This window comes from Ursus arctos, unplaced genomic scaffold, assembly GCF_023065955.2.
Source record: "Ursus arctos isolate Adak ecotype North America unplaced genomic scaffold, UrsArc2.0 scaffold_24, whole genome shotgun sequence".
Lineage (NCBI taxonomy): Eukaryota > Metazoa > Chordata > Mammalia > Carnivora > Ursidae > Ursus > Ursus arctos.
This window is the reverse complement of record NW_026622919.1, coordinates 6,645,280-6,664,542: the sequence shown is the minus strand read 5'-3', so window position 1 is coordinate 6,664,542 and position 19,263 is coordinate 6,645,280. Positions and strand designations below refer to the sequence as shown.

At 52.2% G+C, this 19,263-nt stretch overlaps 2 protein-coding genes across 2 annotated transcripts; both read right to left on the bottom strand.

Annotated features, from left to right (window-relative positions):
* Positions 1-826: 826 nt before the first annotated feature.
* On the bottom strand, positions 827-7,459 carry LOC113265198 (CMRF35-like molecule 6). Its single transcript, XM_026512299.4, has 4 exons — positions 7,008-7,459; positions 6,151-6,486; positions 4,333-4,456; positions 827-3,232 (listed from the first exon to the last, which is right to left on the bottom strand). The coding sequence occupies exons 1-4, from the start codon at positions 7,066-7,068 to the stop codon at positions 3,100-3,102; spliced, it is 654 nt and encodes a 217-aa protein (XP_026368084.1). The 5' UTR covers positions 7,069-7,459; the 3' UTR covers positions 827-3,099.
* A 5,362-nt stretch (positions 7,460-12,821) lies between these two features.
* LOC113265197 (protein CD300H-like) lies at positions 12,822-18,920 on the bottom strand. The gene is made up of 3 exons (XM_026512296.4): positions 18,744-18,920; positions 14,170-14,527; positions 12,822-13,118 (listed from the first exon to the last, which is right to left on the bottom strand). The coding sequence occupies exons 1-3, from the start codon at positions 18,781-18,783 to the stop codon at positions 12,854-12,856; spliced, it is 663 nt and encodes a 220-aa protein (XP_026368081.1). The 5' UTR covers positions 18,784-18,920; the 3' UTR covers positions 12,822-12,853.
* Between the last annotated feature and the right edge of the window lie 343 nt (positions 18,921-19,263).

The following is a 19,263-nucleotide window of genomic DNA, read 5'->3' as shown; positions in this document are numbered from 1 at the left end:
TGAGGCTCAGTTTGTCTATCTGTAAACTGGGTTTTGATGGGAATAACAGAAGAGTTGTTACGCGAATTAAGTGAGAAAAAGTGTGTGAAGCTCTGAGGACCCAATGCTGGGATCGGGCTAGCACTCCACATCTGTTTTAGCGTCCGGGGCAAAACCTCAGATGCCAGATGAAGAGTCGCATAAAATAAGGGCAGGGCAGAGGCTGAGAGAGGGAAGGCTGATGGCCTGGGTTTCCTCATCAGTAATAAGGTAAATTCCAGCCTTAACCTGACATAATTTAATTAGCATGCTGATTAATAACCCAGTAGCTACAATTCTTGAAGAACAGCTTTGGGAAGCAAACGGTATCTGGCCTCGTGTCCAGGCCAGGCTGTGGAGGGAAGAGGTCTTCCTGGAAGTCCTGCGGTTGGGGGCCCATGCAAAAGGGCTGAGAGGAGGAAGAGGGCTCAGTCCTATCGTGACGCAAATCATATTACAAAGAGTAATCGAAACAGTATGTTACTGGCATAAGAACATACAGATGAGAATTGAGGGGTGCCTGGCTGGCTCAGTTGGAAGAGCGTGTGACTCTTGATCTTGGGGTTATGAGTTCGAGCCCCATGTTGGGTGTAGAGATGACTTCAATAAAAAAAACTTTAAAAAGACAAAACATATAGAGCAGAATTGAAAGCCTACGAATAAGCTCCCACATAGAAAGTCAACTAATAATATTTGACAAGGGAGCCAAGAATAGCCAATGGGGCAAAGTACAGTCCCGTCAAGAAATGGTGATAGGAAAACGGGAGAACCGTTTGCAGAAGAATGAAACTGGACAGCTCACAAATAGTAACTTAAAATGGATTAAAACTTAAATTTAAGACCCAAAACTGTGACACTTACAGGAGATAACAGGGGAAAAGCTCCTTGACATTGGTCTTGGCAATACTTTTTAGACGTGACACCAAAAGCACAAGAAACAAAAGCAAAAATTAATAAGTAGGACTGCATCAAATTAAAAACTTGTGCACAATAGAAACAATAAAATAAAAAGATAACCCACAGAATGGGCAGAAATATTGGCAACTCATATAGCAGGTAAGGGGTAAATATCCCAAATATGTAAAGAGCTCATACAGCCCAGTAACAGCAACAACAAAATAACAATTCCTATAACGTGATTGGTCTCGTTTTTTAAAAAATATGTTGGGGGTCCCTGAGTGGCTCAGTCAATTAAGTGGCTTACTCTTGGTTTCGGCTCGTGTCATGATCTCAGGGTCTTGGGATCGGGCCCCGCGTTGGGCTCAGCACTAGTGGGGAGTTCGCTTGAGATTCTCTCTCTCTCCCTCTGCTCTCTCTCTCATAAATAAATAAATCTTTAAAAATTAATTAAAAATAAAAAACATATGGGAGGTTTTCATCAACACAGACTGTGATGAGTAGAACTATTAATCGGGTCTATGTGTTTTGTCGAGAGCTGGTCTGAAGGAAGGTGGAGATGTTAGGACAGCCGTCACCTGGGAGCAGGACTCAGGAACAGGGCCAATGGGTTTTAAAAGCATAAGGCTGTTTGAATCTCAATCTCTCCTTTCCCTGACTCTGAGATGGAAACTCTCTTCTTCATGTCAATCCTTCAGGAAAGTTTGCCCCATGTGCACCATCCTTGCGTGAATAATCTTGTGTCAAAATTGAGAAATTAGTTGAGTTCCCTGTCTGGGCTGAGAGCAAGGGGCAAATGCCACACAAAGTGGACCAGAGGTGATCATAGGGGAGAGCTCAGAGCAGAAGGGCTCATGGGAGTGTGGGATGTGCAAAGGGGTTGGAGCCCACCTTGTTCTGCACAGATGGGGCAGGGTGTCCCTGCTGGTGTCCCCATGCAGCCAGGCCAGCTCAAGGGGGAAGAGTAATTGCGGGGATACAGGTCTGTGCCCTGCTCTTCTACTTACAAGTGCTTTCTGAGCACCCACTCACCAGCTCCTTCGACCAGTTTAGAGTTCCCCTAACAGTGCACACGGGTTTCCATTCCTCCACATTCTCACCAATGCTTCCTCTCTCTTGTCGTTTTGGTGATGGCCATTCTGACAGGTGTGAGATGATGTTTCATCGTGGTTCTGATTTGCCTTTGCCTGACAAAGGGATGTGGAGCACTTTTTTATGTACCTGTGGCCATTAATATGTCTTCTTTGGAAAAATGTCTATTCAGTTCATCTGCCCTTTTTTTTTTTTGAGAGAGAGAGAGACTGAGAGAGCATGAGTGGAGGGGAAGAGGGAGAGAATCTTAAGCAGGCTCCACGAGCTCAGTGTGGAGCTCGATGCTGAGCCTGACATGGGGCTTGAGCTCATGAGCTGAAATCAAGAGGTGGGTGCTTAACCAACTGAGCCACCCAGGCACCCCTCTCTGCCCATGTTTTAATTGGATTGGTCAAAGGATACAGACTTCCGATTATAAGAAGAATACATTCTGGAGACCTATGCATAGCATGGCGACTACAGTTAATAATGTCCTATTAAACACTTGAAAGTTGCTAAGAGAGAAGATATTACATGTTCTCACCACAAAAAAGAAACAGTAGTGATGAGACATGGTGGGATGTTAGCTAACCCCACAGTAATAATCAGTTCGCAATATATGTGCATTAAATCAACATACCCTACCCCTTCGGCTCACTTAATATTATATGTCAGTTATATCTAAATAAAGCTAGAAAAAATAAAAGTAAACGTGGGGACTGCTAAAACATATAAGTATATCGTTTGAAAAAATATATGCATATATATGGCAAACCCATGAGGAAAACAAGGAAAACATGAATGTGAAATTCATAGTTGGTTTCCTCAGAGGGGAGCCTGGGACTTCAGAAATATGAACGATGTTTATTACTCAAGCTATGACGTGGGCACCCAAGGGTTGAAGAGTATTCCGGGCTTAAGGGGTATGCATTTATTGGAAACAATCTTTGTGTCTATAATACATTGCAGGAAAAGTTACCAAAAAAGTTTAGAGTATTCTAATAGAAATATGGACAATGGCTGGATGTATTGGTCAGAAGGCCATTCCCATCCATCAGATGGGCTGTGTTCCCGGGCGGGTCATCAGTGGAAAATTGGTCTTGCTGGTTTTCATTATCCGGCTGAATCGACCTCCACCCAAGGCCCCTGAGGCCTGTTCACCCAGAGGACAGCACTGAGCATGCTCAGAAGCACGGGCACCTCCAGGAAGACCAGGAGCAGGAAGTAGATATTGCTGAGCAGGGACCTGTGGGGGACACGGTGACAGGCAGTGACCACATCTTCAGGGAGACACCCTGGTACCCCCCGTTTCCTTCTGTCCCTGCACCCATGTCCTGAGGCCACAATAGTCCACACAGACATCAGTCCCAGGTGGGTCCGTGGGCGGGGCAGCCCCACCCAACAGACCCCTCCTGTGACCTTCAGGCTAACAATTGCCCTTGAGACAGGATGTGGACATGGAAAGGGTCCCGCCATTGGAGTGTCGTGAGGGAGATGCTGGGGAGCAGGCAGGACCTGGGCCGGGAAAAGGGTTCTACCTAAGCCCTCCCCACTGGGGGTTACCCTGTCTGTGGACTAGACACGACTGCCGGGGTTACTTGTCTGATGTCTGCTCTCCCATAGACAGTATTTCCCATGAATGTTTGCTTCAGTCCCAGGGAGCTTCTGGCGCCTCTGTGGGGCCTCCAACCCTTAGCCTTGACATTCAGGGGTTAATGGTGGAGGGAATGGATGACCACAGTTACCTCTCCTCTCCCTTAGAAGCCTGGTCTCCAGTGAGGGCCTGCGCGGGGGATGACAGAGGGGGAAGCAGGGGAGAGAGTGTGCAGGGGCCCCCAGAGCACCTGGCCTGGGCTGGGTCCTGAGCCCCCCTTTGCAGAACACTTGTAGGTGCTCTTCCCTGTCCCCAGAGCCGGACCTCTGCAGATACCCGAGTGTCGGCTCCCCAAATCCTACAGGTCTCCAGGGAAACGTCCTCTCACAGGCCAGGCCTCCAGACCATTGTGTATTAAACAGAAATGCCGTCGCCCCGTCGCCCTCCCACACAGGCTCTCCCCGACCCGTCTGTCCTATTGCCCCCAAGCATTCATCACGAACTGGCATTACGTCTACTGATGAACGGGTTGACTCCTTCACTGGGTCAAAGTGTCAGCAGGATGGTGTCTTGGTGGCCCAGAGCCGTATCCCTAGACAGCACCTGGACCTTGGTAGGACTTGCACCATCAGGGATGGCATTGGTAAAGAAGTGAGGGACCTAGGCTGAGACAGTCACACCCTCGTGCCTCAGCCCTCCGTGTTGCCGAGCAATCACCCAGGTGTCAAAGGTCTCCCCTGATAGCCCCTTACCCAGGATGTTGGCTGGGATTGGGGGTCTCCTGCAGGGTCACGGTGCTCCACGTGGGGGCCGGCAGGGTCGTGTGAAGACCTGGGATGCTGGTAGGCCTCAGAGAGCTGGGGGCTGCCGTGCGGGCTGAGGGAGAAGCACATGTCAGGCCTGCTGTCCTCCCTCGGGCTCTCCCACCCTCCGTCAGCTCTGTGGCTCTGACTCACATAGTCCTGGTCACTTGGGCCATCACGACAGATGTCCTGGCTCCACATCCCCCCTCAGCCACACTGCGGCCTGCCTGGAACTCTGGCCCTCCCCCTGGGCCCTCTCCACGTGCACCCTGGCCAGGGGGGGCGCTTTCAGAGGGAGAGTCGTCTTGCTCCCCACGGCATGTGAGAGTGTGTGCAAAGGGCCCAGGGCTCCGGGCTCAGCCACCCCACACCTTGGTTCCCCTGAAAGAGGTTGGGGTGAGGTTTACTCTGTAGAGAGGGAGCCAGAGCTGGGGGTGGGTGCAGGGCCCTTAGCAGGGCTGATGTCTGCAGTGAGGGTCATGAAACAGGGCACTCGGCAGAGTCTACACTGAATGATGGGACCCTGGACCTCAAAGCACTCGGCCCCCGAACAGTCAGCCAGACCTATGGCCCTGGGTGGCCACAGGACAGAAAGATAGACAGAAAGATCTAGAGAGACAGACACACACCCGGGGGACCCCACAGATAGTGGACTGTCCTGAAGCCAGCTGGACAGAGGTCTTTCCCTCACACAGCCGGTGGTGTCCCAGGATGCTCGGCTCCTCACTGTTACCTAGGATCCCACAAAGAGCCTGGCAGGGAAATGTCCGGGTGAGAGAATCGAAGACCCATAAGAACAACCTCAGAGGAACCAGGGACAACATCAGGATAAGAACCCAAGATACAAATCTACCCACTTAGATGGATGACCTCCCTCTGGTTGTTAGGAAACAAAAACAGGGTTCTAGTAAAGAATTCTTAGCAGCACAAGGAAGTAAATTTGGAACCATAAGAGCTGAGAACTCATTTTTCTCATTGTTCTTCTCCTTTGTCTGAGGGGAGCTTTCAGGGGTTTCTCTGGGTCTCCTCCTGTGGGAACAAGGTGCTAGACAAGGTTGGGGTGTGTCAAGCTGGAGGGGCAGGGTGGTCCCCGAATGCTCACAGAAGCCCCACATCAGGGTCTGGGGCTCCTTCTTGGGCCCCTGTCGAGTCTGCTGCAGACCCCCAGGAACACAGCTGTGACACTGGCACCTCAGGAACCATCCATGACACAGTGATGTCCTGTTAGAGCCCCGGGGTCATGGCGGCCAGTCAGGGGGAGGAGCGAATGCCCTAGGGGTCCCGTTCTCCATTGGGAGGATGAGAGAGGTCCGGGAAGAGACTCGGTTCCCCTTCAGCGTGGACAGGACCCTTGTCAGGACAGGAAGGCAGCCGACCCCAGACGCAGGGCCAGTCCCACTGCCCACCCTGGGAAAGCTTTAGTTGGGAGAGTGTGTCAGGACGGGGCACGGAGAGGCGCCCAGGACAGCCCGAGGGTGCACGGGCTTGTGTGAGTGTGCAGACCACACCACCCCGCACACACAAATGCACACACACCTAGACACACACACGGACAGATACCAGACACAATACATGCACACACACACACACACACACGGACACACACACACACACACACACACACACATACAGGCACATCTTCACCCACCCCATCCTCATCCCACTCTTCTATCCTAGGCCCCAGCACTTTCCTGACAGGGTCGGGTGATCAGCCCAGTCTCAGGCAGGCCTGGCGCTGGCGCTGGGGGAGGGGTGTGCACAGCTCACCTGGGCTCACAGACACCACAACGCGGAAGGTGAGATCGATCATATATCCTGGGAGCCCTGATGTATCCATCCCACACCGGTACGTTCCTGCATCATCCTCTGTGAGGTTCTCCAAGGTCACTGTGAAGGTGAGGTCTGCACGATGGTCCCTGATGGACACACGACCGGTCCTCACTTCTCTGTCTGCCTCTTTGGTCACCACAATATCCCTCAAACATGGGGTTTTGCACCAGTATTTGGCAGTCTCTCTGAATTTCTCCTCGTACCGACACTGCACACTCAGGGATCCCCCCACGGTGCCCATTGTGGAGTTGGGGCCACTCAGAGACGAACAGCCTGGAAAACACAGCCAAGTGTGGGTCCTCATCAGATGGGCCTGGGTCTAGGGGACCCGGAGTCAAGAGACTCTTGAGTCCCTCAAGGGCCCTTGGGGTCTGGAGGAGAACTTGGCAGGAGACAGGCTTTTCCTGAGACCAGAGGGAGGAGATGTAGTTCCCTCCTCACAGAGTGGCACAAGGAGAGGGTGTCCATGGTGTGTGTGTGTGTGTGTGTGTGTGTGTGTGTAATGTGCTGAGACCTCGTTTCTGACTGTGACACTGCAGTACAGGTGTGTAGGACCTCCTCCCCCCATCGTCCGGGCAGCTCTGTCCACTATAGTGGACACGACTCACCTGCTTTATACACTGAATCCTCCTGGTCACTGCTGAGGCAGTGCTGGCCGACCCTAGAATCTTCTCTCCTCTCCCTCCTCCCTCCCACGTCCTCCCTCCATCCCCTGGGCCGCCCCACACCCCGTCCCCTGTCTCCCTCCCTCCCACTCAGGGCAGACTTCCCAGCCCAGGCTCAGCCCCGCTCACCTGGGACCTGCAGAAGGAGCAGAGCTACGGGCAGCCACGGCCTCCCGTTCCCCGGGGTCATGTCTACAGCACAGACGTCACCCCCCTGCAAAGCCAGGCTCCTGAGGGGGGGCAATTTCAAGCCTCCTCACAGAGGGTCCGGTCTCCACGGCCCACTTCTGCTTTCCGAGGCCTCTTTGCTTCCTCGTCTCACGATCTGTGTTTGGTCTCACGATCTTCTGTGTTTGGTCTCACGATCTTCTTCCACGGTGACTCAAGCCGGTCGGGGTGCAGGAAGCTGGGAAGAGAAGCAGCCCGGTCCGAGGCAGAGCCCTCGTCCTGGTGACCCGGATCCTCTCAATCCCAATGTCAGGACAGCTCCTGGTCCAAGATGGCATTCAGATTGCTGTCCCTTCCACAGTCCACAGCTGCTCCTCTCACTGTCCACACTCATCCCACAGAGTGTGGCCACACTTGAACATTTCCTGCTCTGAGGGACTTCCTCACCCGCATGACATGTCACTTCCTTGTGGTCAGGATGGACCATGTCTGGGGTGGAGCCCCCAGTAGCCCATCCTCTCAGGCATCAGAGGTGACCAAGGGGTGTTAGGACCCCCCAGCCTGCAGCTCCAGGCACCCACAGTCCCCATGGGACCCTGCTCTTCTCTGGCCCCACAACTTGGCACTGTGACCTCATGTGTTCAAAGGTCCCATTTGGGTTCTGCATTCCCAGCCAGGGTACAAATCCCCAAGGCTGTGCTTCCCTCCTGTGTGTTTCCCTGTTGTCCAGACATGGACGTGGAGCAGGCGTCACCCACCCCTTGAGCTCCTCACATTTGACTCTTTCTTCTCTGGAAAGTCCACTCTACTGTGACTCGCAGGGCAGAGTACTGACAATGGACAAGAGTGTCCAGAGATTGAAGGAGGTTAGGGGACGCTGGGGACATGTGAAGCTGAGACTGGGCTTCTCTCCATGCAGGGGCAGGAGGGGCGGTTGTGTAACAAGAGGGTGGTCTGACAAAGCACTGGCTGCCAGTGTCCCTTTTGGGTTCACAGGGGTGACCGGGGCCTCTTCAAGGTGCAGATGGGGGACGGTCCTTGCCAGGAAGTGGGGAGGTGGGTCTGTGCTGTCTCAGAGTGGCTTGTTCTCATGACATGATGGGATTGGGGTGAATTTATGCTGGAAATGGTTGGGAGGCAGGTCAGGGTGCAGGGTCCGACGTCCTGCCTGGGTTAGGCCAGCTCCTCATGTCATGCACACCCAGGTCTCTCAAGTCCCCTAAACACTCTGTCCCCAGATCCGCCCCTCCTCCACACTATCTTATCCAGGTGAAAGGCAACAATATTCCGAGAGTTACTGCAACCAGACCCTGTCACTCAGGATTCCTCTCTCTGCCACTCCCCACTAATACTTCTTCTAGCACTCTCCGTCTGCCCATATCCTCTCTTCCTCCTGAAGTACACCCATTGTCCCACACCCTTCAGAAAACCCACTCTCCTTGCTTGGCTTACGTGGCCTGAGTGGACGCAGATACTGCTGGGTTCTGCGGTTCCATTTTACTCCCCCACCCCAATGTCCCCGTGCTCCAGCCACAGTGCCCGTCCCTGCCCAAGGCCTTCGCATCTGCTTGTCCCTCTCCCTGGATCCTTTGCCCACCTCATCTCTCTGCCATGGTCCTTCTTCTTCTTTAGATTTCACCTTGGATGTCACTCCCGCAGAAAGGCCTCCCAGATCACTCTTCCTGTGGGGCAGCCAGTTGTCTCCATCACCAACCGCTGCTTGCTTCCTCCGTAGTTCATCAAACCTTGTGAGTATGTTATATGTTGGTGGTTTCTATCCATCTCCCCCACTAGGCTAGACCTCATATCATAGCAGCGTTCTGGGTCTGTTTCATTCATCACAGATGACCCAGCGCCCAACAGCACCATGTGACAAATGACAGATGGTAAATGTTTCCTTGTGAGCAAATGAGCGACTGACTGAATGAATAAGGACTCAATTGGCTGCAGACATAGGCCCTAGGAAAGGGTGGTCCAACAGATTCGATGTCGATGGCGGCATAACAGATTCCCCCAAAACTTCGTGTCTGGAAACAATAAGTATTTATTCTCTCACACGTCCCTAGAGTCACGAATCGGAGAGTGGCTCCTGTGGGTGGTTGTGGCTCAGGGTGTCCTTGCACGAGGTTGTGGTCAGGATGTTGACCAGGCTGTACTCATCGGACGGCTGCCCTGGCCTGGAGGAGCTGCTTCCAAGATGGAGCCCTCACATGGTTGTTGCCTGGAGACCTTAGCTCCTCGCCCAATACAACTACGTTAGTGTCTTCATGATAAGGCGCCCAGCTTCCTCCGAGTGTGTGTCCCAGAAAGAGCAAGACACAATACATTTATGAGTTATCCTTGCAAGTTGTATACCGCTGCTTCCGCCATACCTGTGGGCCACACACCCACCTGATACAATGCACAGGACCCCTGTCGAAGGACGAGGAGATGTGATCTGAGTGGAGGCCAGGAAGGATATCCCTTCCTAAAACGTCAGTAAGCTGTGGATTTCGGATTTGTGCGATGTCCTGCTCTTGTGCGACTCTCCAATCAAAGAATGTAAAACCCAGGGGCGCCTGGGTGGCGCAGTCGTTAAGCGTCTGCCTTCGGCTCAGGGCGTGATCCCGGCGTTATGGGATCGAGTCCCACATCAGGCTCCTCCGCTATGAGCCTGCATCTTCCTCTCCCACTCCCCCTGCTTGTGTTCCCTCTCTCGCTGGCTGTCTCTCTCTGTCAAATAAATAAATAAAATCTTAAAAAAAAAAAAAAGGAATGTAAAAACCAAAAACTAAAACATGAAAGCATCCCTCTGAAACTTTGCTTGATTTTGGGGGGAGGTTTACTTTCATGTCTTTACATAATCTCCCCCCATCCCCTAGCTTCCTGCCAACAGCTCAGTCAGCAAACCGACCAGAAGCATATTGGAAGCGATGATGGCAGGATTCGAACCCAGATTCCTCTGGCACAACTGCTCAAGGGCCTTTCCCTCAGACCATGACTCTGGCAGGGAGACAGTGGCCAAGAGCCAGCAAGAGCGCAAAGCACCATCCTCAGACCCAGGAAGAAGAATGACAGGGTTTGTTCGGCAGCTGGTGGCCATTGCAACCCAAACTGAGAAACTTGACAGAGACTCACTGTTCCCTCAGGCTTCTCAGCCCACCACCATCTCCCCCTTCTCTCTCTCCCTTCCCCTCTTCTGAAAACACTTCAGTTTCTGCAGCTCCTGGTTGAGCTGGGACGTTGGGAGACCCAGCAGGTGGGCAGAGCGATTACAACAGAAACTTGACATCAGGTTAGAGTCCGCGGGGTGACGGAGAATGTCATGGGTTACCTGGCCACGGGCTGCTCAGATGGAAGACTATGTGTGGGTGTGTCTGGGAGGATGTTTCTGGATGAGATGAGCATTGGAATCCAGGGACTCAGTGAGGTCGGTTGCTCTCCCTGGGGTGGGCGGGCCTCAGCCATCTGTTGAGGCTCTGAGTAGAAGGGGATGAGGAGCAGAGGCCCTTGGGCCGTGTGCACCAGGGCTCGAGAGATGCTGAGAGCTTATGGCTGAAGGGACAGTGTGGGCACTCCGGGGACCAAAAAAAAAAAAAAAAAAAAAAAATATATATATATATATATATATATATATAGTGTATTTGAAATGTGTAAAGCTCATGAATCAAGTTTTCGATATAGAAATGATCATAAGGCTTAATTAATTAGGTTATAAAAATGATGCCTGAATTAAAATGTCAATTTATTTGTGGTTTGGTAGGAAGAAAACACACGTAGAAATAGTAGGATAAACATGTATGTCAGCGCAGCCCTGATTGTACAGATAATTCAGTTAGGAGATAATGTTAGAGATGACCTTTGAGGCTGTTCATGGGATGCCAGGCCAGAAGCAAAAGGCAGCCCTCTGTCCCTGCGCTGCAGGATAGACCCTCCCACCCCAACCTCCTGCCCGTTCCTGCCCATCTCTCTTGGTCCTGGCACCTCTGTCTCCTCGCTTCTCATCCCCTCCGCCGCCTTTCCTCAGACCTTGCTGGCACTGGTCATAGTGAGTCTTGAGAGAGCTGCTTCCCTCACTCCTGGGCAATTAGAGGAAGCGTTGCACTGTCCTTTGTCACCACACCAAGATCCAAGCCAGCTGCCCACGCTCAGTAGGGGGCACCGGCTCTCTCTCCCTCTTCCAGGGGGAAAGAACCCAGAGGAGCCGTGTGGGTGCTGCTTCAATAAAGCTGAAGCCCTGGGCTGGAGTCACACGTGCCCTGTCTTTCTGCCTGGTTCTAGCCCCTTCCCGGGCACAGGTGGTAGGGCCCCGACTAATCCAATCTGAACTACCCTCGGGAATCCAGACCCCTGGTTGCTCCTTGAGCTCTGCACCTGTGAATGTTGGGTCCCCCTCTAGTTGGCCCCAAGGGAGACACAGGGATTCCTAAGCCACCAGCTCAGGCTGATGAACAGGATGGGGCTTGGGGAGTGAGGCAGGCTGTGGAACTCAGCCTGGGGAGGAAAGGTCATCAGGGTGCAGTGGGTCTAGTTCTAACCCCGGGGGTGGCCAGGATCAGAGCAATGAATCAGCCAGGAGGGACTCAGCAGCTGAGAAGCAATCCCCTTAGAGCAGAATTATTTTCAGTCCCTTGAAGAGAGTCTGCCCAGAAGTTCTGCAAGTGGCCACTATCGCCATCTTTTGGTGGCTTGAAGAACTACAGGAGGTGTCCTCTGGTTGTTACCTTCCTTCTCATCCAGGACTTGGGAACTAGAAATGCCTATTGTACAAAGCATAAGAGACTCTTAATCATAGGAAACAAACTGAGGATTGCTGGAGGGGAGTGGGGTGGGGGATGGAGTAACTGGGTGATGGACATTAAGGAGGGCACGGGGTGTAATGAGCCCTGGGTGTTACATAAGACTCATGAATCAGTGAACTCTCCCTCTGAAACTAGTAATACCTTAGATGTTAATTAATTGAATTAAAGTAAAAAAATTTTACATCTACATCTTTGGGATAAATGCTCAGTAGTCAAGCAGAGACAGACAATTATCCTATGGTTTCAGTTATTTGTGGAACATAAGGAATAGCAGGGAGGACATTAGAAGAAGGAAGGGAAAATGAAGGGCGGGGGGCAGAACCAGAGGGGGAGACGAACCATGAGAGACTATGGACTCCGGGAAACAAACTGAGGCTTTCAGAGGGGAGGCTGGGAATGGAGCAGCCGGGTGATGGGTATTGAGGAGGGCGCGTGTTGTGATGAGCACGGGGTGTGATCCGTAACTAATGAATCATTGATCACTACATCAAAAACTAAGATGCACAATACAGTGGCTAACTGAACATAGTAATAAAAATAATAATAATGATAATAATAATAACGAAGAAGCTCTCCCTGTCCACTGTCACCCCATCCTCTGAACTCTCATCCATTCTTCTTCATGACACTTCTTATAAACCGATATTCTTTATTTCTTTAGTTTCTGAAATCACCTTCAGAATAGAAAGCCCAAGTTTTGTTGACCGCTATATCCCCAGCACCCAGACACAAGCCCGGCGCTACGCAGGCTCCTGGTGACTGTTTGGTGAGTGGATGGAGAAAGGAAGGAATGTTGAGTGGAGAGGCTGCACTGGGGGTTCTCAGGAGGGCAAGGTCACCAAAAAGCAGGCCCTCCCTCACCTTGGGCACCCCTGGCCAGCCAGGCTGTGCTTGGCGCTGTCTGCCGGGACGTTAGGAGTCCTGGGGAATGTTTTCCCCTTCTCCCAGCCAAGCCCTATGCACGTCTACGGTATACGCACACGTGTGTGTGAGATATTTTATTGCGTTTTTTCAAGCTTTTTTTTTTTATTTACCAGTTTTTGGCAACAAGGTCAGAAGAGATAGAAGGTTGGGGTCCGAAGTTCTTCCTTCTCTAGTCTGAGCGGCGGTGTCTCTGGACAGGGTATGGACGGGCAAGGAGGGCTGCAGGTTGTCTTCAGCAGGCCGACTCCGTGTCCCACAAACTGCCCACTGAGGCCTGTTGACCCAGAGGACGGCACTGAGCATCATCAGAAACAGGGGCACCTTGAGGAGAATGAGGAGCAGGAAGTGGACGCTGCCGCGCGGGGACCTGTGGGAGGGACGCAGTGATGGGTAGGAGTTTCCTCCGGGACAGGAGGCCCCGGTTCTGTCTTTCCTGCATCTGCCTTTGTGCCCAGGTCCTGTGGCCTCAAAAGTCAATATCGGCATCAAAGCTCGTTGGTACCAGGCCAAACAGCCCCTTGCTCAGGACCCCAGATCTTGTCCTTCAGCTCAAGTCTTGACCTTGAGCATAAGGACGCAGCAGACACCTGAGGTTGTGGTGGTGAGGAACGGAGAGAAAGGGAGATGAGGGGACCCAGGAGGTTCTGGCTCCCAGAAACTCTCTGAGACTTCACAAAGCAGAGGGAACCCAGGGAAGGGGCTGCACAGAGCTTCTGGGACCACCATCTCCCCCTAGCCAGACCCAGGCCTGGCAGAGTGTGGCATATCCCCATTCAACACCATCCCAATCTGCTCTGCAGGGGGACATATCATAATCCAGGACCAGAGAAGCATCGCCTTCCCCATTAAGCACTTCAGCGTCCCTCATCTCACTGGAAACAGAAATGTTTGTATGTTGGCACAGGAGATAGGCCTCAGGTCCCACCCCCAGCCGTGCAGCCCCCCTTCCTTGTCCACCCTGCCAGAAGACTGCAGAGATCAAGTCAGGGAAGTCAGAAAACAGGGACACACAACTTTGTGAGGACAGGAGGGCAGCACAAGCCCCTGGTCCTGATAGAGACACATGTCCCAGGGCCCTCCATATCCACACCAGCCTCAGAATTCCAGAGGCCCGCAGCTCTTATCAGGACCTGGGCTAGCGGCAGGATGTCACACTCACACCCTCCCTCATTCTCATGGGCTTGCACACATAGTCTCTCACACACGCATGCACAGGCATGCTCTTTCACACTCGTGCACACTCCCATGCACCCACATTTCCCACGCACTCACACCCACCCAGCCCACTTGGCCCTGAGTCTCTGAGGCCCAAACACCTGGCCTGATTCTTTTCTCCTGAGTTGAGATTTCCTCCAGTGCTCTGCAGGGATGAGCTCAGATCCCGTCTTCCGTGGCAGTGGAGAAAAGCAGGGTCTTACCTGGGGGACACAAACACTTGAACCTGGAAAAAGAGGTCAGGCAGGAATCCATGGAGTCCTTCTTCGTGCATTATTGTTGCGATCCCACACCTGTACTTTCCTGCATCAGCTGCAGTGAGGTTCTCCAAGGTCACAGTGAAGGCGAGGTCTCCAGAATGGTCCACGATGGACACGCGGCCACTCCTCATCTCTTCCTCAGACTGTCCGGTGGCCACAAGCTGGTTCCAAAGTGGCAGGCATGGTTGCCGGCACCAGTATTTGGTAAAAGTCTTGTATTTCTCCTCGTACCGACACTGCACGCCCAGGGATCCCCCCACGGTGCCCATCACAGTGCTGGGGCCACTCAGAGACAAAGAGCCTGAAAGACACCATCAATGTTTTCTTCACCTGAAGAGCCTGGGCTGGAGGGGCCTTGAGGGGTCATGTCCCCTGGAAGCCCAGATGTCACCCTGAGGCTGGAGGGGGGAGGGGTAGGAACCAGGGAGGTATGGGCTGTTGGCAGACACAAGGGGGGAGACCCGAGGAGATGCTTGGTGTGGGATTCTGAGACTCTAGAGGCCATGCCCAGCCTGTGTGTGCTCAGCCAACTTAGAATGTGGGGGGAGCGGGAGATTTGGGGTGGCCCCAGACAGGTTCTGGGTTCCCAGATATATCAGTCATGAGAGAAAACAGCTGTTGTGCTCGTCCATCACCAAGAACTGATGACGCCACTGAGTATACTCCAGATAAATGGATGGACGGATGCGTGGATGAACAGGCAGATGGAATAGGAAACAGGAAACAAGAATGGGAACCAAGGAAGGCCAGACGAAGAGCAGTATTGAGAGCTAGAAGAAGCCATCAGCTTCTTTCTGGCAGGTCCCCTTCCCAAATGATCATCTGTAGACCCCAAGCTTATAACCCCTCTTGTTCGGGTGGAACCTCTTGCTCAAGGTCTATGTCACACGGGAGATGGGAGTGGCCAGGGGGTATAAAGAGGCCATCAGGAAGGGGTTCATTTTGGCTATGATTTAAGGATAAACGCACTTGGATTTTCCTCCCAGGACAGAATCCTTTGGCAACACTTGCCATCACCTAACGTCTTCAGGGACTCCCTGCTCCACGCTGCTCCTTCCCCCACCCCTCGGCAGCCACCCACCAACCTTGGCATGCCCTGGGCCTCATCTCTAGCTCTGCGCCACCTCCAAGGCTTTGACACTGTCCTCCCTCCTCCAGTCGCCCTGGAGGCCCCAGTTTTAAATAATCAGGACGCAGCCTCCTAAACTCTGTGCTTCCTGCCTGAAGAGCCATGCCAGCCCCAGACACCTGAACGGTCCTCATCACTCCAAGGCATGGCTATTGTCTGACCTGCTCTTAGCAAGGAAGGGTGGTAACCCAGGGCAAAGGGATACCTAATGCCAAACTTCTGAAAAAGAATTGTGCATGTCCTCTACCTACCTGTCATCCTTCTGTCTGTCCGTCTATCCATCTGTCCACCCATCCATCCATTCTTACCTCCCTCCATCCACCTATCCAGGCAATACATTGTCATCCACAGAATATGAGGCTTTCCTGTTTTTTATTCTAAAATTAGAAGAGAAATTAAATGTTTTGCTTCTTCATTCTAAATACCTTGCATTTTCTCACTGCGTTTCCCAGAAAGCAAGCTCAAGTGGCCCACTGACCGATATTCGCCATCACAAGGCTGTCTGTCTAACCACCCACAGTCTGCAAAGCAGTGGCCCTCAACTGGGGGTGACAGTGCCCCCCCAGGAGACATTCGGCAATGTTTGAAGACATTTCTGGTTGTCACAGCTTGAGGGGTGGTCAGCTGCTACTGGCATCCAGTGGGGAGAGGCCAGGGATGCTGCTAAGCGTCCTACAGGGCACAAGACAGCCCCTCGACACAGAATGATCCAGGCCCATCGTCAGCAGTGGGGAGGTTGAGGATCTGTGCTCAAGGGCGCAAAATGCCCCAGCCTGAGGTCCTCCAGACACAGACTTGGGGCTGGGGGCCATGGGGGCAACAACACTGAATCTTCTCTATACAATTGCTCCCAACTGGGGTTAGGCTATAGGGGCACCTGAGTGGGGGTGGGTGGACCCTTCAGGGCAAGGTTCCCACTCTGCTTCCTCTTTCAGTTGCTTAAGCCCCAGCCTTGAACATGTGGGGCTGCTTCCTCAGGGCTGGATGAGAAAACATTGTCAGGAACGCTCTGTTACACCCAGACCCTGAACCTGATTCAGCACCGTGTCCCCCCACCCCACCCTCTACCCCCACAGCAAGCTTCCTGCCCACCAGGCTCTGGAAAAGAAAGTCCCGACTCCCAGGTGCACGGTAGAAAGTTCAGCAAAACCCCTGGCCCCTCCCCCACTAATTACCAGCAGCGCCCTTCCCCCAGTGGCGAGAGCCAAAATTGTCAACTGGCATTGTTGCCTAATGGCCCCTGGGAGTAAACTCATCCCCTGAAGCACCAGGGTGCTCTCCCCTCTGTCTCAGCGGCCTCTGGGTGCTGCTCGCTCCTCTCCTGACCCGGACCGTGATTGCTCTGGACCCCACAAGCCCCCGATGCTTCCTACAGCTCTGACTTCAAAGATGCTGCCTTTAGTAATCTTAAAAACATCATTACAAAGTAAAAGAGACCTCGGGTTCCATCCTCTGAGTGCAAGGGCAAGTAACTGGCTAGACACATTTATCTCCTTTAGAAGCAGGACGCTGGCTTAGCTTGAGGTCTCTTCTGGCCCTTGTGTGAATGGCCCCCCTGCTGGGCTTGTCATGACTTGCCCGCAGCACCTCTGTGGCTGGACTGTCACGGTCTAGAACCCCGGCCTCTGTGTTTTCCCTTTGCCTGGCGTCGGTCTTCTTACGTCAACCAGCTCCTATGCATTTTCAGACTCAGGTTTACAGACCAATTGAATCACAACTCTCCTTAATTACAGAAAGTCTCCTCCGTATCATTGAGATAAAAAGTAGGAAAAGAGGGGCGCCTGGGTAGCGCAGTCGTTAAGTGTCTGCCTTCGGCTCAGGGCGTGATCCCGGCGTTCCGGGATCGAGTCCCACATCGGGCTCCTCGGCTAGGAGCCTGCTTCTTCCTCTCCCACTCTCCCTGCTTGTGTTCCCTCTCTCGCTGGCTGTCTCTCTGTCACATAAATAAATAAAAAATCTTAAAAAAAAAAAAAATAGGAAAAGAGACGCTTGCATTGCTGGAGGCAACCTTCAATGAGACCTATCCCGAACCTTCGCCGTCCCAATGCCAGAGTGTAAACCAAACTGATCTCATCAGTGTGACCTAGTTCTGAGTCAGTATAATTTTTTTTTCGTCTGGCTGGTCCCATCCCTGAAGGGCAGTGGGGCTGTGTGTATCTTCTCCTGCCCGAGAAGCCCCGTGTCACTGTGCACGACAGACATGCTTGATACGGGCCAGATTTATCTTTGTAAATGTAACAAATTACTTTTTAGATCCTCAAATTTATAATAAAATTACTTTACCTATCCTGGTCACTAAAACTTGGTGTTTTAAACGTGCTTTATTTTTTAAATTTATTTTTTAATTTAGTCACTTAACTAAAGCATTGTTATTTAAAGTTGGTTAAGGTTTAAAAGTCTAAGATCGGTCAGTCAGCTTTATCATGCAGAGTATCTTTATGTTCTGAATTTTAGTGTCCTATTTTGGGAGTGATATTTTTAAGGGTTTTGGTGCACCTTGATTAATACAGCTAGAAGGGAGGGGAAATGGGAATTAATGTAATACAGATTTTTTCCTGCTTGGGCTCTGAAAGTTGGCTCTGACCTCAGATTACTTTGTATTCTAATTGCTACATTTGTGTTTGCATAGGACCAGAGCAAACTGGTGAGTTGTCTTGACTTTTCCCCCCACTTGTAATAAAGTTATTTTCCTTCCAGTGTCCAAAACAAAAAAGAGAGAAACTGTGTTGATGGGAACTCTCAGAGTTGGATGTCCACAAGTCTCCAGCCATGTCACCTTTGGGGGAGACGGGGGGGTTCAGAGTGCAGCCCCCCCCCCGCCCCCGCCCCCGGGCCAGGCCAGACCTGTCAGAGACACAGGGCCCCCCATGGGGGCCTATGTCAGCACCTGGGATACATAAATGCCTATTCACAAGGGGGCTTATGTACTGAGTGACCAACGTATTATTTAAAAAAAAAAAAAAGGTGATGACCTTGGAAAGAAAGCTGCCTTCGATGAGCTGATCTAGAGTAAATAATTTGCATCTCTCTGTGTCTTGGTCTCTAGTTTTCATAGGATTGCAATAAGAATTGGATTCGATTACAGGGAAAGTCGGGTCGTGCAGTGGTTAGTCCAATTAGTATTAGTTTTCTGCTCTCCTCCCCAGAGCTGATGCAGAAGACAGAATTCCTGATTTCCAGAATGGTGGGAGTGATGATTCAAGTGGCCAATTTCTTTAGCGCTCCATGTGTGCTCTCATCTTACCATTAATAACTCCTCCTCTTCCCCTGGTCGAGGCTTCTCCGTGCTCACCTCTTCCCCTCTTTGCTTGTATCCTCAACTCTTCCCTTCCCCATTGCCAGCCTTGCCCCACACCACTGTCACCCTGACCTGCCCAGCCCCGCTCACCTGGGACACAGAAGAGCAGCAGAGCTGATGGCAACCACATGGTCCCGTCCCTCTGGTGTCTCTCCAGCTGCAGCTGGAGCCTTCTCGCCCAGGGCCCGCTGACCCTGTCTCCTCTTCTGCTTTTCTTGGCATTTCTCTGCTTCCTTCTTCAGCTTCTTGGTTCTTTTCTCACACTGCTCAGAAAATGGGGGAAGCGAGGGGCTCAGGGCATATGTGGTCAGTAGACGGCTTGCTGAAGTTCGTCGTCAGAAGCACACTTGAATGCACAGTTCTTGTTTCTGTTCCCTCTGAGATGACACCCTTACCATAACTTCACCCGCAGCTGACACACCCTGGTGCCATTCAGCCAGGCGGTCACACTGACTTCCACCTAGATTTTCCAAGCAACCCCCCGACCCTCCCCGGCCCCCCATCTATGAATAGCAAATGCCCTGTGGCTAATGTGGCTGGCATGAGCAGTCCTGCGAAGAAAAGGCATGACCAAGCCTTCTCTGGACAAGACCCTCTATTTGCAGGGCCC